The 27,944-nt window shown below is 40.3% G+C and overlaps 1 protein-coding gene across 1 annotated transcript in view; it reads right to left on the reverse strand.

The window, feature by feature from the left end:
- The window catches only part of LAMA3 (laminin subunit alpha 3), a 118,279-nt gene extending 106,445 nt beyond the window's left edge, over positions 1 to 11,834 (reverse strand). Inside the window, exons 1-2 of the mRNA XM_074899078.1 lie at positions 11,580 to 11,834; positions 5,512 to 5,664 (exon numbers count right to left, since the gene is read on the reverse strand). Coding sequence (XP_074755179.1) covers positions 5,512 to 5,664; positions 11,580 to 11,834 — 408 coding nt within the window. The remainder of the gene's footprint in view (positions 1 to 5,511; positions 5,665 to 11,579) is intronic.
- Between the last annotated feature and the right edge of the window lie 16,110 nt (positions 11,835 to 27,944).

Here is a 27,944-nt window from a genome sequence, read left to right on the forward strand (position 1 = left end):
CTTGAATAATGTCACTGGGGTTGGCATTACACATTACACAGAAGATAGTGAGGTCCCTGCACTGAAGGACCTCTGCAAATGATGCCCTGCATTAGCAGACATGCAACCTTTCTCTACTTGCTGGATATGCTAGTAAAGAAAGTGAGAAAGAGGCAGAAATCTGATGATCATTCAATACATAAACAAAACTTCTGACATGGACCAATGGTAACTCAATGCTCGTGATTATTTCTTACATATGGCTTATTTCTTCACAGAACACTGAAGCTATTCATATGGGAAAGGATCTGTACGATTCAGACCTCAGTTGTTCAGGAGATAAACATCACCTTATGAAGGCTGCAGTCCAAAGTAAAAAACACAGTAGTACTCTCAGCACTGGAAGGAAACACAAGGAAGTGCAGAGGGTTGAAGGCTATTAGCAGAGGTTCTGCTTTTACTATATTGAGTTGAAAGAGAGGTATTTAGGACAATGTACCCCAAAATGAAAGTAACATGTAAGAATGAGCATGAAAAGGGAGGTAGGAGAAGCAGAAATAGACATGGAGGGAAGCAAGATCAATGAGTGGAACAAAGACCTTCCTAAAGGGATGCTGAAGAAAAACCAGAGGAAAACAGTGTCAGAAAAGCAAAGAAGAACAAAGAAAGCAAGACTATATTTTTGAGGATAATAATTAATTAATATCAAAAGCACATTTTAAAGCCAATGACATAGATTTATTAATGCAAATGTATAAAAATGCTAAGGCATTTGAAAGGTCTTCAAGTAAAGCTTTAAGAAAACAGCACACATTGACTACATCTTAAAGGATAACATATGAGCAAGAAAGGATGTATTTAGGGTATTTCCCTGATTAAGGCTGGCAACTCAGCCCAGAATGAGCTGCTTGTAGTGTGACTGAGGAATAAACGGAGCATGCATTACCCAACACAACTTTTAGAAACTTCTATCAGACAGCTGCTACTTAACCAGCTGAAATTGTGTTAATCTAGAGTTCACAAGCAGATTCACCTTACTGTGGTATGAGCCAAAATCAACTAACTTCAAAGCATAGTGTTTTGTGGCATGGTCCCAAGTCAGCTTCCTGCACAAACTGAAATACTCAGAACCAGAGTTCTCTAATATGAGGTAACACACGATTCGCTCTGCTTTTAGCATCTCCCTTTCTGGGTACTGCAGGGACAATATGGTGTCTTCCTCAGACCTAAAAGCCTCTTTTCTCCCCAGTGTGAACCAAAACAGCAGAGCAGGGGTCAGTGCTGCTGCAGAGGCAGGGCTATGATGGGGTTCCAGAGGAAAGGCTTTGTCTCACAGCTGGGCAGTTCTGTAGGACTGCAGAAGCTTTATGCATTGCTTCTTGTGCCCTCATCTGTAGGACTTCTTGGTGTTATTACAGAGGTTGCATAATTCCACACTGGAGCTGGGTCTAATTTCAAGGTCAGCAGTAACATAGTCTTCAACAGTCAAGCACAATGAATGCAATAACTATTTTTGGAAGCCCAGTTCAATGCAGCTTATGATCTCCCAGCACCTCGACAGTTTCTTCCTACAGAAGAATGGCCTACAGGACACTATATTTTACAGAATGACAGATACATTAACTGTAACTTCAGACCTATTTTAAGAAATTATGTCAACCTTTCATAAGTTAAAAACAATTGTCTTAAATAACAGCAATTAGCCAAAGCTTATTAATATTCCCAACCACAAATATTCTTTGTAAAGCTCTGAACATAAAGGATTACTATCAAATATAAAAATTAAACCCGTAAGAAATACCTACCATACAAAAGCAACTCAGTTTTCCCAAACTGCAAGGCTTTTTTACAAAATGTTTATATGCTTTAACTGGCATATCACATAAAAGCATAAAGTCCTCCACAGGCCATAACCATGAATCTTAAATTTATGGTTAAGTTTTCCTCCCTCCCTAATAAAACTACTAATTTGGACATTACGTTCCACTGTGTGCCTTTAATTTACAACACCGACCAATAATATCACTACATAAAAACAATTCAACATTAGCACACAAGACTTCACCAAGCCTGTCTTTCAGTGCTAAGCAGAGTAAAAATGTGACACATAACTAAAAGCAACAATAAAATCTGTGGACTACACTTTTTGAAGTGTAACAGTTAGACATTTCTTTTTTATCATACAATATCATGCGATCCTGAACCTTCATGTTCTTCTGAAGACAGAGTTCAGAAGAATACCTGGGGGAGCATTACTGCAGTGTCTGCTGAGCATTAAGCAAGTCAAAGATGAGGGCACACCTGCTAAAATCAGACAATCCAAAGAGTCAGGAGAAAGGCAATGAATTTCAGTCAGACATTCTGGATTCAGAACTTTTAAATATGTTGAAAACTACGTTGGGAAAATCAGGACCAATTAAAGGAATAAATGAGACTTCGTTTGATCCAAATATTTTAAGCAAGTCAGGAATAGTCACAGTGTAAGCAGGTATGTTAACAGGATTGAGAGACTGCCGCAGGGATCAACATTATAATTATTATTATTCAAAAGGACTGTGATTGATTAGAAATGTAACCATAATATGGAAAGTCAGAAAGGGAGGTAAAGCAGGGCTTTTGCTTTTTCTCATATTACAAAGTACAGCAAAATTAGCATTTTTCTAGCAGAAAGATTTAACATCCTGAAGGGATTTTAACTTTCAAAATCACCCCTAGCCCTTGTGATATAGAAGCAGCAGCAGGTGGGTGTTCTGTTCAAACTCCATAGTAGTAAGTGCTCAAACTTCCATCACGGTGTAACTATGCAATTAAATATTGTCATCAGACCATAGGAAAAGGCTCCACTGGGACTCCCCTCTCAGTCTTAAAGATATAACGGCAGGAACATAGTAAATTAAAAGCTTCTGACATCGCACTAAGTTCTGCCTCCTCTAATTTTGAATATTAGATGACCAACTTATAATTCAGTCATTGCTTTCCTGCATGCATATGTACCTTACTGTTTGTCCTGTTTTGCACATGCAAAAATATTTCCTGATGTTTGCAGAAAAAGGTGGCTTATGTCAAAATAAAGAACAGAACAACTATGGAGTGAGGAAAACGACATCCCTGCTATCTTTTCAATATTACAGCCTGTGGTTCTGCAAGGTATTTAGGCACACATCTAACTTTAAGAAAGTTTATTTTTCCTTAAAAACCAAAATCTTCATTCCAGCTCACTTGAGGGGGAATTACACTCTGAAAATTTCTGTCTCCGTCAACTACTGAGAAAGTCTGCATGACTAACACACATTAACCTCTTAATTTTTAGGACACTAAAATAAGGTAAAGTGAATTGAGGTCTCAGTGTTTACCCATTTGCTTGAGTAGACTTACTCTGTCCCAGTATTTCATTTTCTTCTTCGTTATTATATTGTCACTACTGTATGAATTTGGGGTGTGAGAATACTAGGCAAAATGTTGAAAGTGAATCTCAAGTTCAAACAAATTCTGAGATTAAAGATTAACTGACTAAACACAGATATGAGATAATGTCAGTGAAGTGAATAAAGAAATAAATAATAATTTAAAAAAATTTCACACGACTATTACTAAACCCTCATCCATCCACCAACTAAAATGATCCCTTCCTGATCACAAGACTTTAAGTCATTTTGACCTTTGTCTTGGGTCTCCCTTGTTTCCAAGTAAGGGAATTCAGAGTCACCTTTGAAGTGGCACCAGAGTAAAGAGAAACACACAGCCTGCCACTAAGAAATCTGTTAATAACTACAAGAATTTTAGCACATAGTGGTTGGTCTTCAAGGATTCCCATAAGATGAGGGCACTTAGTTCATATGCTTTCTCTGAAGGAAGGGGCTTTCTCAGAAGTTTACTCAACACATAAAAAAGAAGGTGTCTGTCAGTAGATCCTCCAAAGAAGCTAACGAGTACAGAGTAGGAATAGAAGTTTCGGATGGAGCAGTGTGCTACACAAGTGTATGGTGGTGAGGATGATGCACTAGTGTTGGTCACAAATATGCTGGACTACACTGCAAAACAAATTAGAGCCTAATCCTGCATTTTGCAGAGACCCCGATGGATGCAAACAGCTCAGAAGGTAAAAGGTCTGCTTTACCAGGAGGTGACTGTCTTCCCATGCCTATCCATAGCACCCTGCTCTGCATCCAGTGTCCCTCAGAAAGACACACTTCCTTACAGTTTGCTGGGAAAGAATGACTGAACAACTCACTTCACAGGAGCATAAAGCATCAGGGGATGCAACACCCCTCAACTGTTCAATGTAACAGAAAGAGCAACACAGCTCTGAGGTAGGTCCAACCACTGTGTGCTAGGCTAATGTGGACACTGCGGCCTAAAAATTCATCAGGTTCTACATAGCTCTCCCTTCTTTTGTGGTACATTAGAGAAAAGCAACTACCAAAATAGGCATGCTATTAATCAATAGAAAAGCAAATTCAAAAAGCACAGCAGTTTAGTTTAAATATTGATATCTTCTAAGTTGTCTAGCCTTTCTGCACTGCTGCTATACTGCATCCAAAAGCACCAAATGAAGATATCCTCAAAATGAGAACCATTCCAGTCACGTGAGGGACAGGAGCATTAAAATCCCATGCAACAAAAGATGTAAAATAATTTGCACCTCAATCGCCAACAATATGGGAGCTTAGTCTTACAAAGAAACATTTTTCCTGAGTTACTGCTCTTGCTGTCAACTAAATTGAATGCCTGTCCTATACAATCAGTCAATAAACAGCTACTACTGTCCACAATATACATATGCATATGTATACATATATTTTGCAGCCCCTAACATATATTTATAGTCATATATCTCCAGCTGGTGTGAAGTTGCAGAGCATAACTAATTTCCCTGGATCAGCGCCGAATTATGGCAGCTGAGAATCCATCCCTATGGCTTAAAATATAGATACAGAGCCTTTACTGTTAGCTATTTGACTATTGCCTGCAGAGAAAATATGGGTGTTCATGTTACTCTCATATTACTAATTCATATTACACTGGTTTTGCTGTCCCTTCCCTTTTAGACCATGTTATCATTATTTTCCTGTCTATCTTGAAGATCTTGCTGGATGACAGAGGAAACCAGAAGGACCCTTGAGGCAAAAGCAGACTCCAAACATTATTCTCAAAATGTACACATGGTAAAAGATCATGAAATCTTTCTCTGTCCATGGACAGGGGAGAATACGAAAAGGAAAGCAGAGCCCCAGTTTCAACTGAGCAGTCAGTCCCCCCTGTAACCTTCAGTTACAGTTATCTGTGCAAGAAAAGACACACTCATTAAATCTGTGTCATGACAGTGGCAAGAACCCACATCATCAAAATTTCTGAAGGAAAACAATCACTTTAATAAAGTTAATTTCATAACAAAAAAAAAGAATATAAACCAGACAAAAAAGCTATGGTGTTGGAAGTTAAAATCATCAGTTCAAACATCTCTCCCAATTGCAAATCTTACATATAGATGCAAAAAATTATTAAACCTCACCCAATAGCTCATGCACTTACCTGTCTCAGATCTAAGGTGACATTGACTTCATTGTACTTCAAGCCCATAGAAAGTGGAGGACTTTGCCACCAGCGCTCCGTGCCATCAATTGCATTGGTTACCGGGTGAGCTTTACTGGGATCAGCAGCATTGCAATAATCACAAAACTGTCCCTGAAACACCACAAATTAAAAAGATGGTGTCAGCTGAAATCTCATGCATTGCAGCAGCATGCTATTGTTAACTGAGATTCTGAACTAGAGCACTGACTAAAAATGGGGTTACATTTCACCTCTCTATTATAGTGTAATTTTTAATGTATAAATGACTCCCCTGACTATTAAATTACACACACCCTGAAACACACTGAATGTTATGATAAAAATGGAAATTTCAGAAATCCTTTTAAGGAAACTACAGTAAGCATTAATGAATTTATTGATACTTTGGTGAAATTACCTATATTATATCTGCAGGGGTGTCTGCAGAAAATTAATGAAACAAAGATTCTCAAACTTGGATTAAGACCAACAAACAAATTATCCTCAATTTTCCTAAAAGACCATGGAATATCCACATATGTACATAGCCTGGTATTAATAAAACCATTAGAAATACTCTATCTGTTACTTGCCTATAAGTTTGGTGTTACAGTTTTATAATACTGTTTTCATTTTTTTCATGCCATTATAATACATCCTGTATCAAGAGACTTCTGAACAATATGTATTTGTGGAAAATGCAATGGATCCTATAGACTCTTCCCTTTAAATTTCCCTTTAGAGAATCCCATTGTATCTTCATTTGCAGAAGTTACCACCCAATTTCCAGTCTACAACTAAAGCCACAATCTGGAGATGCCCTGATAATGTCTCTTTGATAGTCTCTAAAGCTCTTTGTACTCTTCTGTACAATAAAGATGAATAAACTCCAGGAAATTTAATTGTCTTTTAATCTGGCATCATGGCTTGCCCCACAAGCAATATTTTTATCTTCAAGAAACTGCATTTTACAGTCTACTAAGATTAGTGCTGAAGCACTATAATTATTTATTAAAAGATCTTTTTAGTGTTCCATCTACTTCTTACTCCAGTCACTGGGTGGAGATAATCAATGAAAATGCTAAACTGTGATGGGCACAGATGTCTGCAGAACCCCAATAGAAAAATGACATTTTCGTTGAATGGCAGTAGTGGTTACTTCAGCTGGACAGTTGCTTAATCTGTTCAGCCTGTGAGGTGCTGACACTATTGGACTCCTGTTTTAAGTAAGGTAATATTTGCACCATTCTCTTTAGCAGCTAAACATATTTTCATCAAAAAGATGTGACAAATCTTTTATTGTTTCCACAACCCGTGTTGCCTGGCATGAAATACATTCTTACCTTTTAAGTATTAATAGAACCCCATATCACTGACCTTATTTTGTTTATTGCTGTTATTAGACTAACCAGTGTAAAGTAACTGGAGCAACCACACTTGTCCAATTTTATCAGAGGAATAACATTAGGGTTCTCATATTCTTGCTCGGCACAGTCTTGCAAACTTGGTGAATTTAAGATGTTTCTCTCTAGCAGAATTTGTTTAAGATCTGCCATAGTTACCAATGGCTTGGAAACTACCTCTTCATTCTCATGTGATACAAATACACCATCTTGTGCCTTTCAAATACCAAACATACATGTTCACTGAATATTTCTGTGTTGGTAGTAATAATTTCAGCATCTGCATCTAGCAATGGCTCCATCCTGATCTTGCTCTTCCGGAAAGCCCAGAATATGACTCTATTTCCAGAAGACATGGCTACCATTAGCTGTTCTGATTCAGCACTGCAGGCATCAACGTGGCTGAGGGTTAACTCTTGAGAATTCAAAGGGTTCTTTAGAGACGTACTAAATCCTCATGCACACAGGTTGGTTAGCTATGTCTGGAGTCATGTTGTAACACGATTCTCCTCTAGCTCTGTTAGAGAAGATGGTTTGGCTGATTTTCATACAAACTACAATATGCCAGGACACTGCTGGATCCAGATACAGTTCACTGCAGCAGACACCACATCAGCCCGTGCTAGCTACAGGCAACATTGCCAGTTTCTGCAGTGACAACAAAGAACATCGTGTCACTATCTGCAAAATCAATACACTCAGAAATCAATCTATGCACCAACAACTGCAGTTACCACATCAGAGCATCTTTACTGACAAATGCATACTTGAAGTTCTGACATATGTATTTTACAACAGCACAAGCTTCCCTAAACAGTTTTATAATGTGCATGAAATGTGGTCTTTAGATCTAAATTCACGTTCACAATGATCAGGCTGAAAAGACAGAGGAAACAGTTGCAGCTCCAGCAGTTTCAGCTCTGATCTGGAAACAGCCTCCAAGAAAGGCTGAATGAGCAGAAAACAATGGGGAGTATTAAATGAAAGCATTACATTTACATGCACCTATGTGATTTCAGCACACCAGAGCACTTGATCTGAACTCCAGATACCATCTTTTTCTTTTTGGGCACATAATTCAAAGAATTTCATTGCAACAGCTGGAGTTTCAGTTATTTAAAGTACATTCCAGTGATCCTGCCAACAAGGAAGGCAGCAATACAAAAAATGAAAGAAAATAAATTATTGGCCAGAGCAGCCTTCCCTGCTTCCCACTGGCAGTATCTCAGGCACGCTGTGCTCAGCCTGTCTGTTACAGGACACGTCTCCATTCCAGGAGACCGGGCCTCGAGACTTTGTTTGAATTTTGGCTGCAGTTCATCAGGCAGGCAGGTGTGCATCTGCTGGTGACCTTGTTACCCTCCTTTCTCCTGGTTCTCCTGAGTGAAGGAGAAAACGGGAACTGCACGGAGTTCGCTGAAACACGCCAGAGTAGACCAGAGACACCCAGGAATGAAAATGTCTCGCTTGTAAATTATAGAAGTGACAACAATGAAGGATTTGCTCACTATTTAACACCTAGCAGTTCTGTGCCCACTGGCAAGGGAGGAGAGGTATGCAGTTAAACTTTAATTCACACCTGCACACCACTGTGAACAGACTGGCAGACAAAACCAGGCATGCCATTTATCTATCAGTTACTGAAATATTTTACACTGCAGTGCATCCCTTCACTCAACACTGTTCTCATCAAGTCACTGTCCCACTTGCCAATGTGCTAGGTAAGCAAAACATACTGCTTGCCACGGCATATGTCCAGCACCACCTTCAGTTGAGCTGCCCTTGAAGGGACTGTCTACCCCACTGACGACCTCATGGAAGAGCTTTAAACGACCTCCAAATGCTCCTTCTGGATTTGCAGGGTTACAGGCTTCATTAAAAGACCCATCACCAAATGACAAGCTGAATGAGAGAAGCTATTGACAGAGGAGTGGAAATGAAGCCAGGGCTGCTCTCTTTGCCTTTTTTTCAGTGCTTAGGATAGCACTGGGAACAGAGCTGTCTGCTCCATCCATGAGAATGAGGATCACCCTCCGCACCTTCTTTCCCAATTCCCTATTCCTTGAGCAACAGCCACCATCCATCCCTGTTGGGATCCCAAAAGTGAGTGACTCAAGTGTACGGTGTTGCTTTAAGTTGAACTGGCCTGACATGGTGGCTATTACACCTATCACCTTATGTAAAAGCCTCATGACCTTCCCTCCAACTCTTAAGAAACAACACGTGAATACTTACGCTGATTTTAAATCCTTCTGTGTAAGCTCAGCTTCTGTAAGAGTTTAATGCACTTCTCTCCATTTTTCCATGGAAGAAGAGATTCTCTTATTTACAGTGTCTATGGCCTTGTGAGGAGGAGTGCCTTGATAATACATACATTGTGCTGTTACCACATTTTCCATGGCTGGATTTGCCTGGTCTTTAGAAGGACTTTCCAACCCTTCTTGAACCACAAAAACTACTGGTAAACCACAGAAGTATTCATGTTATGTATCTGAATGGGGCTTTGTTAAAACTGGAGAGGGATGGTGCCGTATCTGTGCTTACACAAAAGCTGCAAAAGGCACAGCATTCTTCCCTGGGCCAGGACTAAGCTATCGGTAGTCCTTCTGGGAACTTGAATCAGACATGAACCATAGCTGCCCTCTAGCCTAGGACTCGTAAAGCAAATATTTAAGAGGCATTTCACCTCTTTCTAGCCTCTTCCTACATACAGCAAACCCTCATCTCCAGCTGAGTGTTAGTATATAAAGGGAACAATTACAAAAAGCATCAATGGCAATGGGCATCACACAACAGGCTTCGTTCCGCTTCCTTGACATGTTTATCTGATGTTTGCTTTGGCCGAGTTTTGTTATACTGCGATTTCTGATATTCCAAGACATGTTAGTATGAGATTTCACTGCAGCAGTGGGCTATAGTGTGTTGCTGAGAGATTACTAGGCTTGCTATTCACCTGGTAGCATGGATGTTTCAGGCAACTTTGAACATGTGTATTGCATTCAGTACGGAGGGACAGGTGCCTAAACTTCAGAGGTGAGTTAGAAACAGAGGACCAAGCAGTTTCCTGATCATCACAACCTATTTTTTGTAACCTTAGTTTAAGCATGTAGTACCTGTTACCCAGTTTTCCTATTAGTAAAACTGTGTATTAGCCCATAAGCACCTCCAAAGCACTTTGAGCTTTTTATGACAGAGGGCACTTCACAGATGTAAGGTAAACTGAGATTTCATGGTGAGGTAGGGAGGCATGGCAGAGAGAAGTTCAGGGCAAAGCACACTGCTGGCTGTGGCTGACTAATGAACTTTGAGGGCAGGCTGTGGAATGGTGCATGCTCTCTTCTGACACATGACAAGTACATACACTGCACCTTCTTAGTCCTCTCCTCTCTTGAGGGTCTGTCCCCATTAAAAAATTAGAATAAAAACACTCTTATCCATTGCAACCTCTTCTGAAACCAGATCTTAAGGGTTATTTCACTATTACAAGATGCAAACACCTCGTAAGACTTTGAAATGCTAACCCTTCTTTTGAGATGCTAAAAATTTGCTTGCATTCTTTCTGTATTGCCTGGAGTCAGAAAGCGGGTCACAGCTTTCGAAATCCCTTTCAAATTGCAGTTTTATTCTGGCTCTCTTCTCTTCCCATCAAGAAAGAATACAAACAAAATGACTTTGGAAGGTCTGAGGCTTTAGGAAAGCCCCCCGTTAACAAAGTTCTAATCAAACTGATACTGAACACCCATCGCAGTACATGACAGAGTTTGGTGCATTTGTTATTCCTTCCTTACCCTCTCATAGACATGTTCATACGGGTTTCTAACAAAGGAAAAATGTATTTCCACTAACCTTTTGCCAGGAATTGTCCTTCTTGTGACTGGCATAAAACGCGTGAAGTAATCTTATGCTACGCTAGGAGAGAACATCCTCCTCCTCACTGCCCTCTCTGCTTACACTCCCTGTCTAGAGTCCCAGAGAATCTCTGCCTTCCTCCCACAACCAATGCACAGACGATAAGCCTCCCGTTTAGTGCTTGTAAAAAAAAAAAAAAACAAAAAAAAAAACAAAAAAAAAAAAAACAAAAAAAAAAAACACAAAGCCACCTGACTAAAACCAGCCCTCTCTCCTCGCCGCCCTCCGGAAAGATGCCCGCTCTCCGCTGAGAGGTGACCGGTGCGGTACGTCCCCACCCGCTCCCTCCTCTACTCCCTCCCAGAAGCATCAACTGCTCTCCACGGACCGTGGGCCGAGCGCCGAGGCCACGAAACGCCGCCCGGGTACCCCCTCACCCCGCTCCAGGCGCCCGAGCGCCCGGCGGGACGCGCGGGCACCGGGAGCGGCCAGGGCGGCGGGGCCGGAGGGGAGGGCGGCCGCTCCCGGCGGCTGGGGCGGGGGTATCCACGGGGTGCCGGGACACCTGCGGGCAGAAGCGCCGCTGCCGGCCTCCACCTCCGCCTGTGGCACACGCCCACCCAGGAGAAAACCCTCGAGAAAATGAGAACACGCACCGCAGGGTAAGGCCAGCACCCACCCCGGAGGGGTCGGGATGCCCCAGAAAGGACGGACACCCCCGCGCGCACACCCCCACAGAGACCCCCGCCGCTCCGGGGTGCGAGGGGAAGGGTGTCCCGGCGGCGGCCCCGTTACCTGGATGGCGCGCCCCAGGGGGGCGGCGGCCGGCCCCCCCACCAGCTTGCAGTACAGCTCCGGCCGCCCCCCGCCCGCCGCCTCCCCGCAGGTGGCCGTCGCCCAGATGCTGGCGGCCGCCGCCAGGTTGAAGTAGGGCGGGTGGAGGCTGAGCCCCATCCCAGGGGAGCCGGAAGGCTCCGGCTGTGCGGGGCAGAGGGCGAGGAGCGCCGGGAGGAGCGCCCAGAGGAGCGGGGAGCCCGGCGCCGCGGCCATCCTCTGCGCCGGGCTCTGCCCTCGCCTCCCTCAAGGCGGCCCTATAGCGGCGGTGGGCGGGGAAGAGGCCGGGGGCAGGCAGGGGGCTGCCCGCCTCTGCCCGCGCCTCTGCCCGCCGGCCGAGGGCTGGGGCGGCACGAGGCGAGACGCAGCCCCGGTGAGGGGCGCCGGGCGGAGCGGAGCGGGCCGCGGCCCCCGGGGCGGGGCGGGACGAAGGGAAGGAAGGGTCGGGTCACCGGGGCCGTGGGGTGTCCCCAGGTGTGTGCCCTGAGGCCCAGCTCCGCCGGCGTGCCGAGAGGTGACACCCCCCCGCCACCCAACGGCTCAGCTGGAGCGTTCTAACCCTCCCCCCTCAGTAGTATGAGGGTTAATATTTTTAGCGGACCGTGAAGAAATCGCAGAGCATCAATCCTCATAAGGCGTGACCTGTCACGCCACACACGGGCAGTAAGATGGAGATTTCTGAGCTTTCTCCCGGCTCCGGGCTACCTCTCCATGAGGTAAACCCCGCTCCTCTCTGCAGGTCCCAGGGCAGACACCCCGCGCAGCCCCGCTGCACACACCGCAGCTCCTCTTGCCATCGTCGGTGCTCTGAGGCTGCTGGAAACTGCAGCCCAGGCCACCCCACAGCAAGGCACAGCCAGTGCTCTCGGCCCCTGCCTCATCCAGGGCAGACAATGAACCTCCTGTCCTTTTGAAGGTATTTGGCACAAGCTTTGGATAACACAGAAGCCGGAGGGAAGGTTGGGGAGGGAGAAGGAGGCCTGAGAACCATGTCACCTGGACCAGGGGTTTCACAGCTGAACATTGCTGTTCTAAGTTTCACACCCATTCACGTTTCCAACCCCACACACGCTCACGCATCCAGCATTCAGTTCTCTTAATAAAATTTGCCGGATTCAGGCACAAAGATATGGTTAAGATGCACATACCTCTAATATTTTAATAGTGATTCATGTGAGTAGCAAAGTATTTCATAACTTTATGAGGGCTTTGCTACATGCCACACAGCACTTAGCAAGGGAGATCCCTGGTATACTGTTTCAGGCAGCACCAGCCACAAGCTATTGATTTTGTCTGCAAGAAAATATCACCACCCTTGGTTTTGTACCTCTGTGGCTTTAGCACACCATAAAGACATATCTGCAGGAGACAATTTTTTTGTCCTACATAGAAAAGTTGGCTTTCTTAAATGCGGTATGCTGCCAATTTAAATATATCAGATTTGGCTATTCCATCCATAAATGCTTTCAATTTCTAGAGCAGCTTAAAAATACTTGCCTTTTCCAGCTGTGACACTGTGGAAGGAAAATTATCTTATTGCACATGACCATCATGTCACTTCCTACAGTAGTTTGTACTTCATAAAAACTGAGAGGTTTGAATACAAGCAACACCATCTTCAAACATTCCATTAAACAAAATATCTCATTACCAGATAAAATACCCACTGATCTTTTCAACCTATTTCTTGAAAACCTGTTAAATTGTAAACATATCCTGGGGTATATCATTTTTTACAAATGGAGATCTGGAAGTAAATCATGTAAGTGGCCTTTAAGTCCAGAGCAAGCAAGGCCTGGCATCCATTAAATTTCTGAGCATCCTTGTCCTCTTTATTGTTAGAGGAACTAAATCAAAAGGAATAAAAGCTGCTCTTTTAAGGGAAATCCATTATAAAGTACAATATTAAGAGGAACCAGTGAAGATTACAATTATGAAGATTAAAAAATCATCACAAACTCTTTCAGACTACTCAGATTATCTCCAGGCTGGACATTCAGTTAGCATCCTCTGAAAGATGTTGTCCTGTATATATCCAACAAGCTGTGAAAGATTTTTCCCTCTTCAACCAGAAAGAAACTTACCCTCTTGCACAACATTTAGGGAAATTATTTTACTCCAGTCATCCTGTACGTTCCTACAAATTGTATTCCAGTTGTGGAGTTGTTGATTTTAATGACAAAGCATCTTTTGCTGTGAATGGTTCAAATTGAAATAACCGCAAAAAAAACCCACCTTTAGTTAGTTTGGACACACTTCTTGCAGAGACCCTTGCCCCTACATGTGTGGGGATTGTAAGCAGAACTTCTATGTTTTGAGTTTTTAATTGTTCTGCCCCTCTGTCTCTGGTCTCCACAATAAACACTTGGGAAGGGTTTACTGCAAAGCATAAGCCTAAAATAAGAATAAGCAGAATGTAAACCAAGTGATTCAAATACATTTGATGAAGATTTTAAAAAATCACAGAAAGTACTGTGAAAGTACAGGAAATAAGTGTCTAAACTAAGAATTTGAGATGAAGAACTAAATCCTGTGTCTAATAGAATTTGCTCCAAATTTTCTTTGACTGCATTTGTGCAGAGTAATACCTGGCAAATTTTTCTGGCATAGTTATGTGAGTAGTTCAGGTAAGGAATCCAGCTGCAAGAGATCCTTTGCAATCTCACTTTGAAGAGAAGATTCTTGTGAGCTGTCTGGTAGGTTGCTCAGCACAAAAGGCAGCCCTTGCTCATAGGAGATGTCCTTTCTCAAACCGGGAGTATCAGTGAATTTATTGGGAAGTATCACATGAGAAAACACAGCTTATGTGAGCAAGAACCTAATACTTTAGTAAAATAATGACATGATCTTGTATCTGGTTTCCTAAAAATTAAAAACACAGATTAAACTTTGTAAATAATCAGAAAATTAGCCAATCGGATAGAAAGAGAGGAAGAAATCCTCCTGTTCCTTTCCTCATAAAATGAGGTGTATTTTGCTTAATGTATAGCTGGATTTAAAAAGATTTTGTTGGACTTCTGGGTGATCTTTCTGTCCTTTTGTTAAACACATATGCCAAACAAGCTTGCTTTATTTGGTGTGCTTTCTAGAAATGGACACTAAAATGCCCCCATTTTCTTGAAAAATCTCTAGAGATACTTAAAGTTGTGGACAAATTCTGGGAAAAAAGTTATGACAACTTTTGCCTTTGACTCAAAGCAGTTGGGAAAAAAAAAAAGATATGTTTATAGCAGCATTCCCAACATAGATGCTCAATAACTTGATTTCACTAAAAAGTGACCAGAAATTTTATGCAGAGACTCTGGATCTATGTAAAACCAGAATGAATCATGAATGTGAGGAAGGAGACAAGAGCAGGACTGTGGGTGTATATGCAGATGACAGAATGGCCTGTCAATAGCAGATGGAAATTATCTAGCAGATTGCTCCTCCTGTTCCGTTAGCATTGTGTGACCAGACACAGGCACAAGTCTAGCCTGGCTTCTGCAGGGCTTTAGGACCACAGGAAGGAAGAGTAGAGTAAGGAGAATAGAGAAGAGAGATTTATTTTTTTTTTTATGCAACTCTCCAAATTCATAAACTATCTCTTTTTTCTTTTTTTTTTTTTAAATCTATTTTAAGACAAATCCAAAGCCAGCAGAAACCCACAGGAAAGTGCTTACTGACTTGTTTGAGCTCACCCAATCTAACATAGAACTTCATCCCGTAAAAAGGTCAGTATCAATAATTCATGGGATGATACTTCATCTTCCCCTCATGTCATCTTTTGCTGTAATTACAGGTTCCAGAAACACAGATAAGAATTTGTTACCTGATAAGAAATCAGGATTTTTAAGACAGTGGCCCTCTGCAGAAAGGACTCTTCTTCAGCTTCCTTGCACTTTTACACTACTATGATTATAGATCATTCTTCGTGTTTATGATTTCTATTTTAAAAGATGTTCATTTAAGAATGGATTTAAAATTAAAAGTCAAGAATGCTTGCTCCAAAATAGCTTTGCTGATATAATTTCTCTGTTTCATTCTCTGATATGTACAGTATACCATATCTCATACTGCCATTTCATAACATATTTAGGACTTGGCATATTCAGCTCACCAACTAGAAACCTGCATTGAAAATTACATTCGCAAAAAATTGTCTCAGCGAGCAATACTAGCTGTAATATTTAGCTCCTACTTAATATAAGTTGCCAAAGGAAGGGGAAGGTGGCACCAAGTACCCCAGAATTTAAGAGACAGCAAAACTAGCATGGATGAAGACTTGTGAACTGTGGTACATGACCTGCACAGCAGGTCAGTGGAAAAGGTAGGAACAAAACCCATGGTTTCTGTGCAGATACCACATTCACCATGTGACATTGCCACACCAAGTAATACGGCAATTCACACTTTCTTTAAGATAATAATGGGCCAATATGCTAGCAGGTATACCGCTAGAAAGTCTCTCAGATTAGGTAGAGCTGAGTCTCATCTCAGTGATCATTAAAGATCAAATTGTGGATCTTTTCCTCCCACAGAAGTTTTATATCTGGCATTATGTTGAGGCCAGTCCTAAAGTCTGTGGAAGAGTATTCCTGCAGCTACTGAAGCTCTCTTCACTCCTTTAAAGTTAAGCACATTTTTAGCCTAGAATGTAAATACACAACCAGAACATTTCAAGCTCTGATTAAAATCCCTACTTTTATCAAGAAAATAAGGCATTTATCACCTCCTGTCAGAAATGCTTATGCATGTTGATTATTCAGCTTGTATCTATAAGTAAACTTTCATTAGTTTTACTAAAAGCTATTTGCAATACGCCTAGGCTAAGATAAGATTACTCTCACACACTCCAGTTTAACAGCAAAAAGGTGCAGTGTACATTTATGTGCTGGTAAGTCCTATGTCTTCACTGCCTTTCATCATGAAAGATTCATTCTATTAAGATAATTTTGGTCTCTGCTCTTCTGATTAAATTATATTTTTCATCTTGCAGAAATTTATTGTACCACAGTATTTGAGGATCCTACCATATTAGTTTTAAAAAGAGAAATTATCTTCTTTGGAATGTTGAGGTCCATAGAAGCTAAGACCCAGCTCTAAAAATGCAGTTCTATCAGCAAAAACAGTTTAGATGCCTACAGTTCTTAGTGTAATCCAGAACCAAATTATTCAGAACTGCACTTTTGTCTTGTTTTGTTGTTTGATTTCTTTTTTTTTTTTCCTTATCTCTCTCAACTGTTTCTATCTGGATGTAGACACCAAGATGATGCCAACCTTCTTCATAGACCATCTTTTTCTGAATCTTCTTGTACTGTACCTGGTGGATTTTACTTTCCATCAAACTGGAACTTCTCTTATTCTCTGTCCTATCACCTCACATGATTCATGTATCTCAGTGCTTTTTCAGTTTTTTCGTGATTGGCAGTTTGCTGTTTTGTGGCTTACATAATGGTGCAGTAGTAAGTAACTGTGCTTGTTGGATAGTAGCTTAGTAGCTACCATTTTACTTTGCATCCCTCTACAGCCTCATGTCAGGTCTGTTTTTTCTTTCGCCACCCAGCAATCTCATATACAAAGATTTTCCTGCACATTCTGCTTTCTATGTTTACTTGACAGATTCTTAGAAAACCGCTATGAATTCCCTCACTTTCCAACAGGTCTCTTAAGGTAAATGGCAATATGCAATCTGCAGCTGCATTCTCATCATTGTTCAACCCTGAACCATTAAACTCTTGTATAGATTTCAAATAGTACTATCTAATTTGGCTGGTTTATCATTGCCATTCTCAGAGAAGCACCTAATATATTTTGGATTACTCAAACCACCATCTTCTAAAGTAGTTCTTGATTGTTCTAGATATTTAGGTTTTTTCATTGCTGCATAACATGATAGGAAGAATTAATGAAACACTTTTCCTTAACCCTCTGAATCAGGCCAGTCAATACAGTTTTGAACAGAGGTAGTCTAAGCTGTGATCCTTGATGCAAGAGGCAGTTTGCCCACTGAACTGCTCCCAGTACCACTGCACTCCTCTAATGCATAATGTCTGAATGCACACCTTTGACAGAGTGCTCAACTAGTAACAAACTGTATTAGAGGCTTTTCCAAGTTCATGACGTGTTAAGTGAAATTTTTTTTATATCTTTTGGTCTCTCTTGAAATGTTCTATCTACATCTTCTTAGCAAACACTCATGACTTAGAATCATAGAATCATTTAGGTTGGAAAAGACCTTTAAGATCATCAAGTCCAACCACAGAAGACTTGATGGGATTGTAGACAAAAAAAAATTTAAAATGTCTATGTGGCTGATGCAAGACTTAGCTTTGCTATTTCATACCCTTTTATTGTAGAGAAGTACTAAGCCAAAAGAGAAGGGAAGGTGAATGTTTGGTACACAACACTTTCTTCCATTCAAGAGAAGGTGAATTGCATTTTCAAGGCAAAAACATGACTCCTCATCAGTAGCAAGTGTGTAGAAGTCATGCCAGTCTCTCCCAGTCTTGGTCTTTGTATGTTTACTCACTGAGTATTCTAGGGGCTAGGGCAACCCTGAAAGTGAGACACAACTTCTTTGCCACCCAGTTCCAAGGAATAAGTCAAGAGGAACACTCGGGGACATACACCTAAAGGTTTACCTGACGTAAGACTCCCTAAGCAAATTACACTTGACCATTCTCTACTATGTTGACTACAGAGCCTGATGCATCTTTTTTTTTTTTTTTTTCTTTTTACTTAAAGAAACTTCCTAATGGGCAATATTAAAATCCATCCATTCTATTGTTTTGCTTCTTAATGGATTTCCTTTTTTATTTTTGTCTTTCTGTACTTTTTAATAGAGTTACTCATGGACTTGAAGTTAAAAAAGAAGAAAACAAGTATTGGTCATATAGTGCTTGATTCTTTCTGAAGCATGTGCTCTCTTTGGTCAGTACTCGATGACTTGTCAGTCAAACATCTGGGGAAAATAAAATGTCTACTCTCACATTTTTCACATCCTGTATTTTTATTTGCTGACATCAGTGCTATTATTGTTGGTTTGGCCATCATGATTGGGGAAAACAGCTATACACAGACTCCCTGCCACAGTACGCTGAGCAACTTGTCATGGAAACCACTTATTTGTCAACTGCTTTTCTTAATAGACTTTCAAACCATTGGTTGGATTAGATTGGCATCTGAATTTCATAGCTTTGTCTGTAAGAATATTCTATGATCTGATCTCTATTGATACAGCAGTGCTCTTTCTGGGATCTGTTTCCAGCAAAGTGTTTGTATGTTTAGGTTGTGTTGCTGTCACAAATTTAGACGCTTCCTCAGGTTTACTTCAACCTTCACTCTAGCCTGACCATAGTCTCATCAGGTTCTTAAGTTTTTAAAAGAACCTTATGTTTAAATGTGATAGGAAGACAGTCCTTCAGCAGTATAAATTGAAGAGGCTCCAGTTTGTTCCAGACAAGGATTGGGCAACAATTGTAACTAAGAATTCAAACAGATGCAGTTTAAGATTTACTTATTTTTATTGTTGGAACTTGGAAAAGATAGCAAATTTAGAACAGATCCCTTGTAAAAGTGCAGAAAATTTAATGGACAATACCTTTGCTATGTTTTTTTTAAGCACAACTATAGATTTCCATAACACATATAGAATACACTCTCAAAATTCTGTTTTAGAATTCTCGACTTTATCTTTTCTATTTATCTCTAAAAATCTCTATTTTAGAAGATGGATTTATAAGAGTTATAATTCTTACAAATCTCTTTTTTTTTAATAACATTTGGTTTCAGCCATGTTAATTATCAGACACTTCATCAGGAGATGTGATAGTGCTAGCTTCTTAGCACTGCTGTAATATGATTTTGATGTTTGGTATTTTATCATACAGTTGTATCCCTGTGTTCTTTAGCCAGGTTTTTTCTTTTCAGTTGGTGGATTGATTTTCTGACCAGCAGGACATAAGTCGGAGAAATTGAGCAGACTGAGATGTGGACAATAACTCAAATAAATTTTGTACCTGGCAATATGTTTCCCTCTCGCATGTATAGACATGACTCCTATCAAACTTGCTTATGCCCTGTCATCCTTACCCTCAGACCAAGGTCCTCAGTCCCTTCCTTTGAGAATTTCCACTCTCTCCAAGTGAGGATGAAACCAACCTACCAGATCAGTTTTACTGAGTGGGGTAAGCTTTTAGGGAGCTATCTCAGAGTGTTTGGACCCTGAAAATCATCCTCTGCAATGGCTTGTGTTGTCCTTGGACAAGGCTTTGGGGACAAAGAAACAACCAAACCCATATAGTTCTGCCATTTAGAATGTCTTGCATGAACAAGTCTGTGAGAATCTTATGCTTCTGTGCTAAATACAGAGCAGTTTTGAGAGTCTTGGCCAGCGCTAATGAGGTGTGTGCCCCTTTGACAAATCTGTTTACTTAGGCTTAGGATGATAACTAGAACTTGGCCCAGTTTCTTATATTTAGGGGTTTTTTCTATCTTAGTTATGCAAAACTTCCACTGACAAGAATAGGAGTCAATAATATTCTAGGGGAAAAAAATAGCAAACCCTAGATAATCTGTTGTTTTTCCTACCCATAGTATATAGCATGTGGGACATATCATGCATTGTTCTCACACTCACGTGATATGTATGTTCTCAGACCCACATCACCTTCCACAGTAGAGTAATATACAGTAATGTACAAGCACTGCCCAGGAAAATGCCCATGATGTGATTTTGTTTGAATATGTCTCTATATTTTGAGAGCTCCACTGCCCATCAAGTTTAGATTCTCCATGGACTCAGACAGCCATTTTCACCATCTGTACCAGTGTCAGTCAGTAGTTAAGTGCCATGTGTGGAATTAGAAAGCCTGCAAACCCAAAGCACCTGAATACAAGCTTGCAGCCTTCTTTCTGGCTGAGCAGATGGAAAATAGGTAAACAGTTAACTTCAGACTGAGTCATAAAATCAACATATACAGAGGATAAGCAAAGAAAAGAAAAAGAAATGACAGATGAATATACAGTGACAATCTGTACATGCTATCTTAAAGCAATAAAACCTCAGGAAAGCAAAATTCCAAGACTGGGAGGGGAAGGATACAAAACTTTAAAGCATGATGTAACTGTACAGATGTTAGCATAGAGGTGTTTAAGTTCAGCTGTTTGAAGGCTGAAAGGCATCTGCACCAAAATAAAGATGGTACGCTGGTGCTTATACCGGACTGTAAATTGGTCTTAGGTGGTAGTTGTAGTCCTCTCATTGACTTCCTTGACATGTCACCTTAATCTCTGTGGCTAAAAGCATTCATTTACTGGGAACAAATGGAAAAGAGGAAGCAAAAGAGCAAATCCATTGAAACACTCAGACGACAATTTGTGGAAATTATTCTGTACTACTTATTCAACTACAATGGTAACTTCTCCCTGATTCCTAGGTCGCTAGCCCAGCCATTATTTTGAAGGTCCATGTGAAGGAAGTTAATAACACTTGTGTGGTCCTTAGCAGCTGGGTGTCCTTACACCATCTTATACCAGAAAACTTGATATCATAGGAGGCCTCAGCAAAAAGGATCGTGGAGTGAAAGAAAGATTTAAGATAGCAGCCCCCTAGAAGGATGAATGCATACAGTTATGAACATGTTGGGTAAACTATTTCTATTATTAAGTAAACTTTTCCTTTTTCAGGTCCAGTTTTGTAAATTCTCTGTTCTATTTTTAAAAGGTTTATGGGATACATAAATATTTGGTATAGTTTTCCTCAGAAGTCTGCAGGATCTGTTCCTAAAGTAATTTTTACTTTTTCTCTTATTATCACTACTCGTTTCTAAGAGTATCTCCCAAAATAAAGAATAACTCAAAGTACATTCTTTATGCACTAGTTTTACTAAAATAGGCCTGTATTTTTGTAAATATTATAGAAACAAGAAACAGCCCATGTAGCTTGTTATGCCACAGTTTAGCAAGGGAAAGATTCATGTAAATGATAGGCCAGATGGAAAATCTTTTCTTTATACACAGGTTTATCAAAGTTATTGCTGATGATTTAAATACATTTCCTTGAACAAGAAAATTTACATTAACTAACAGTGCATTAAGACAATTTTTTGCAGGACATTTATGATTTCTATCTTTTTTTTTTTTTTTTTTTGGAAAGAACTAGACTGATTGTGATCTTATACTGTAAGAAGCTAAGCTTTAGTTAAATTGTTTTAAAATGTTAGTATTTCACAAATTTCACCACTATAGTCATAATGCAAACTTCAACTTTAGGTAATGCAAAAGATACAATATATTTTAGAAAACTAATAACATTCTGGAAAGATCCTACCATTTTATCATTAACTGGAGGAGTACTTACTACAGTCTTCCTGTTGTTTTCATTATTTTAACTCAGGCGTATCTTCAATGACTGCTCTGCTTCTTTTATAAGGAAACAAATGCATGACGATAAACTGTTTAATGATACAGTGACTTGCTATAACTCTGGAAAAGATAGACCAACTGTTCGTTTCTTCTACTCATAATTTTCTGCACAGGCACTTGTCAGAGTCTGACCTCAGTATGAACATTTAAAGCTTCAGCCCTGAGGTCAATCACCTGTGTGAAAGGAATAATTGGTAGCACTTACACAGCACATAGGCCAGCCATTGGGAGGAACCTCTTTTTACCAGCACTTCACAGACTTACTTTCCAAATTACTAAAATCTGTTACCAGCTATTAAACAGAAGCTGGTTGAGGACAGTGGTGAAGGCAGAGTGGCCAAGTGCCATAGGAAAAGCTCTCGTGGGAAGCTCTGCCTTTGAACAGATCTCATGAAAGCTGGTCAGAATGGGTGGCTGTCCCACAGAGGTTTGTGTTCAACAGCTCAAAGCAGCTGGAACTCACATTAGTAAGCAAAGCAGACCTCTGCTGCATCTCTTGGAGCAAGGTAGACGTAGCACATTTTTTTCCAAAGGCAGTGCTATTTAACGGATAGGAGCTTCTAGCTGTTATACTTTTCTGTGGAGTACTGGGAATGAAATGCATGCCTTATGGTTGGTGTAGGAGAGACCTTGCTACTTACAGAGATAGAGTTAATGATGGATGTTAGCATGTAATGTGAATTGTATTTCTTTACAGGACACAACTCTCTTGAAGGTCCACAGCAGATTATTTGTTTCTCTGACACACAGATGGACTCTAGTTAAGAAGCCTGAGCTCTATACTCAGTGAAGAGAACAAGTAGGGAGCACAGTGTGATTAGTTTGGCTTTGGGACTGAATGAGTGGTAAACTTCCAATATATTACATGGAATGTATGCCGATGATATTTTTCAGAGGTTTATGTTTCAGCCAAACACAGAATCTTAGTCCCAAACCTTCTATGAGCTTGCTGTGTGATCCTGGAAAAAACTGCTCAGTTTCCCTTACCTGAGTATTAACCACCTGTATAAGAGAGATATGAATATGACTTTTAAAAAAGAATAAATTTTTTACATGGAAAGTTTAGTATACAAGTTGAGTTGAAGACTCTAATGTTCCTGATAGTTGTAAAATTGACAGTTACTTAATCTGTTGGATTAATTTTCTCTGAATTTGGCAATATTCCATTTTCAAATTAAATCAGGTTCTACAACAAAGAAATCAACAAACCCAGGTCATACTCCTTAAAAAATCACACATAAGTGCTTCCCAAAGTCTGAAAAAGGTTTTCTAAAAGAGGGTGCAAATATATAATATCAGAAAGACATTACATCATGAATTAACCTGATGCAATTCTGTGGATTAATCCCAGGAGTTGTTGTTGTATAGTAGGACTTTCTGATTTCAGTGTCTCGAGTATCAGATCTTCCTGAAGTTATGTCATTGAAATCTTTGTCCATAGAGTGGTAGCAAGAATAACATTTTGGCTTGAACAGCATCTTTTTTGTTCATAAATAGATGAAGTTAGGGGAATAACTACCACCTCAGCAGCAAGGCTGAGAGGCATCTTGTGTGTGTGCCTATGCATTTTCGCAGTGACACATTGATGGATGTGTACTGGCACTTTCATGATTTAAGGCTCCTCATACACACAAGTGAATGCTGGAAGTAAAATACCAGTTCACTGCACTAATTTAGAAGCACGACTCAGATCTGTCACTATTCCTCTTTTTAGGAGGAGCTGTCTAAAAATATATTGAAAGACAGTTGGAATAGCAATAATATATTGCACTCGAATTAATATTCACCTCATAATATCCTAGAATTTTGCAAACAAAAGGTTAGCTAATTATGTAAGCAATGATCCATCTGAGATACGCAACTGGTTTTATCTGTGGTTGTTCACATGTTTCACATGGGATGAGCAGCGCTATTCTCATTTAAAGGAGGATGCCCAGATATTCGATCCCAAGTGCCTGTGAAGGAGCCAAAGGACATTAAAAGTTGCAACCAAGAAGCAGCTGAGGATTCCCTTTGGGCAGAAGAATACTCCCAGCTGGTGTAGCATCAAGAATGATTAATACTCCCAGAGAGAGGATGGGCATGCCCAGGCACTCCAAGGTGTATCACTCTTGTTGCACAGGGACAAGCTGATGACACAAGGTGTGCTTAGTAAATGCAGCATACTTGGAAAGTATCACATTTATTGTGCATGCTCTGTACCATGAATATGCGTATGCACAGTGCACCCTGAAAAGGTCGAGTTCATGTAGAGGGTTGGTGGGGCACACGTATATTAAGTCTACAGTAAATCAGAGTGGGCAGGCAGATTTCCAGATGTTTTGTGGCCCATTTGTAGGTACTGCAGGACATCTGTAAGTCCTGGGCAAATAGTGAGACTTCCCAGATCGTCACTGGATGAGAGAAGACACACGGGGCATGGGGAAGGAGCAGTGGCACAAGACTTGGGCTACTTCTCAAGGAGGAGGGTGTGTCAACGTGGTTATACCAGCCAGCCATCTTATTATTAGGTGTTTTTTCTACACTAAAGATTACATTGCAGTGTAGAGATATCTAAGCTAGTTATGGTAGCAGTAGCAATCTACTTTGGAAAACACAGGCTGTCTACATCTGCAAGTAGCGCAGACTAACAGAAGTGGATCTGTAGAGCAGTTGATGGTGAGGACCTGAAGTCCACACTGTACTCATTTCATGTTGGGTTGTTTGGGGTTTTTTTTCAATTCAGACTGGCTGTCATTCAAGCCTAAAACACAAATACCCATTTGCACCTGCAGTCCACTAAGTCTGCTCCTGGAGAAATTCTTTGAGTTTAGTTAAAACACATACCCAGTTTGCATACTACAAGATCACTCGACAATGAGAACAGCACAGTAAAGGGAGACAATCAATTCACTTTGGAAGCGTGCTTTTAATCCAGACTAAAACACTAACATAGACACCCCCACAGAGGTCATCATGAACTGATTTAGCTAGCCAAGCAGTTGGACTTGTTGGTCTGCACAGACCTCCATGCTGGTGGTGTCCAAGCTGGCCAACTCGGTTTGCTATGCAGCATATCACAGGCTTTAGCCAGGATCAGGAGTGATTTTAGCAGCATAAAGGGTCCAAAGATTAGGGAAAGAAAAGGAAGTTTTAGAGATGCTGTCTTATTGTGTGCTGATACTGAATCTTACTGGTGGAAACTGTAAAATCCTCAGGATGATGCTTGCAAATGTACCCACTGTCCTGGGTGTCTGTGTTTTGAGTTACAAGGCAAGAGAATGTAAGAAAGCCAAAGAGAGAGGCCATTTTTGAAGATTTTGGTGCAAAAGGCTTGCCCAAGCTCACACAGGAGGTCACAGGCAGAAACCCCCAGCAGTCCTCTAAAAGGCAATGATCAAGGATTTTTAAATTATGCAGAGAGCACTAGTGTGGTAAAGAGGATTTATACCTTAGTAAAATGGAAGTGCAGCTTGCTCTTCACAGCAGCCAGGGAGCTTACTATTTTTGTCTGGGTAAAATTAGGCTTCAAAATTTATAACTGAATATGCTGAGGATTGCTCTAATTTACATTTTAAATTACCTTTTTACTCTTTGTCTAAAGTAATTTATTTATGGAAAAGCATACAAATTTATTTATATGTTTTGAATTTAAACTAAATGTTCAGGGAAGCAAATGCCCCAGGAAAGAAGACAATGCAGATACAGCTGAAATCAATAACATTATAGTAAGATCTCCACCTGCTGTAAAACTTTAGAAAAAAATGTTACAGTCAGAGACTAAATGTCACAGGTTCCCATTAATTATCTTTATCCCGATGATATTGGAAGCAAATGCATCAACACTGAGGACATACAGCCATATGGGAAATGAGAAAAGTTAGTGCAGAAACGTATTTGTTAATGCAACATCTGCAATATCTCCTGAGTTACACAGATGCAGGGTGTGATACAGCAGTTGGTAAAGAGCTCTGGAGCCTAGAAGATGAGTCAAATTTAGCAGTTTCAAGATGGGGACAGAATCCCATGTCAGACCTCACTGAAGTTACAAAACATATACTAAGCACGGTACTCTGCTGAAATATATTTATCCGTTTACATATACAACAAGCAAACTTACACTGCTCTTCACTGACATTTCTAAATGTGTATTTGCTTGTTGATCGCTATTTTTGAGAGAAAACAGAAATGAAATTATATGTTTGCATAAAAACTTGTAGATGTTTGGATCGAGATCTCCAAATGAATGTTTTGGCTAATCCAAAATTTGTGTCATTTCTTTTAATTCTCCATATATAGCTGTGCCTGAACTGTTCTGGCTTAGATGAGGTTGGTCTGTGACTTACACAGAATAGTTGGATCAGCTTTTAAAGGCAATGGTTTCGTCTGTTCCAGCTTTTTAGATATCCTTCAGATTTGTACAAAACAACATGACTCAGGGTATTTGAAATAACAACTGTGACGAAATATTAGGTGGTAGGAATGTGGCCTGCTGCCCTGCAGATGAATTCTGCCAAATAGGTAACAAATCCCAACCAGTTCAAATATCTTGCAATCTTAAATATCTTGCCAAGATCAAGAATAGGGGAGATACTGGTAGCGTAACCACGTAGCCCTAAAATACAGCGTTTCCACTGCTAGTAATAGGCACTGATTTTGCAAGGCCACAGGACTGAGGCTTGTCAGACTTGCTCTGTTTACCTCCCCTCAAATTTGTTTTAGATGGCTTAGCTCTAACAGCAGTTTTTCTAATTGACCAAGTGTCTGTGAGTAATTTGGTTTACTTTTCTTTACCTTTGTATAGTACCACTGTGGCTTTACGACTCTTAACATAATGATGCAGCATAAAGAAATGCAGGCCTGGTGTGACTCAAAAATGTTGACACAGGATGCAGGGTACCTGAGCACAGGAATGGGATGATAAGAGGTGGGACACAAGCTTGGCACTGGTCACCCCATGGCTATAAACAACTCACCAATAGACAGGTACTGAATTGCAAACCTGGAGCTGGACAAAACTGGATTTAAGGATAACAAAAGGAACTAAACAACAGTATCCAACAAACATAAAAGCCACCATGAGTAGTACATTTGGTTGTAACGTGAAGCTGCAGATGAGTGAAGAAAGAGCAGGATGTAAAAGTGTGTTAGCAAAAGTATGAAACGACCCTGTGCAGATCCTAGAGGGAAGAAGAAGCCATCAACATGAGTATCGTATTCCCTGCAGCGACCAACTCCAAATGCTGACAGCTCACCATAACATCTCAAACCATCACCACCAGAATGAAACCACCAACTTTAGGACCCAGTGGATCACGGGAAAGGTGAGAATAATATCAGGAGAAGGCGTGAAAACTAGGAACTGTGTGTAAGTTTTCAATGTAGTAATTTTAATATTGATTTTTTTCTGCATAGACTTATTTTTTTCTTTTTCTGCAACAATTATATCTGCTCTAGTAATGATTCTTGGGTTTCACCACTAAGATTAAGTTACACTAATTACAAATTCTTGGGTATATATATATATATATATATATACACAAGGTGTGTTTCCCCTTTGCTCATAAGCAAGATTGAGTGTAACAATAGACAGAGATATACACCAAAAAAGATAGTTTCTAAATGCTTTCTGGGATAAACTTTCAAAGGGTCACCAAAACCCCCCATACCTTATATGTGTATATATATATATTTCTGTATTCAACAGTTCTGACAAATTATTGCACCTGAATATGAAAACAGCAAAATCACAGGAGACCATGTGCAATTGAAAATAGGCGTAGTTTCAGATTTTGTGGGCAAATTAAGAAAGGCACTGCAAAATTTGTCCCTTGACATATAAAATAAATACAGACGCAAAAACCCGTGTACTACATTAGTCTCCTTTTTTGTTGTTCATACAGAGAATTCTTTGGTTTCTCTTTGTCAGAAAATTTAACA

Source organism: Athene noctua, chromosome 2 (assembly GCF_965140245.1).
Source record: "Athene noctua chromosome 2, bAthNoc1.hap1.1, whole genome shotgun sequence".
Classification (NCBI taxonomy): domain Eukaryota; kingdom Metazoa; phylum Chordata; class Aves; order Strigiformes; family Strigidae; genus Athene; species Athene noctua.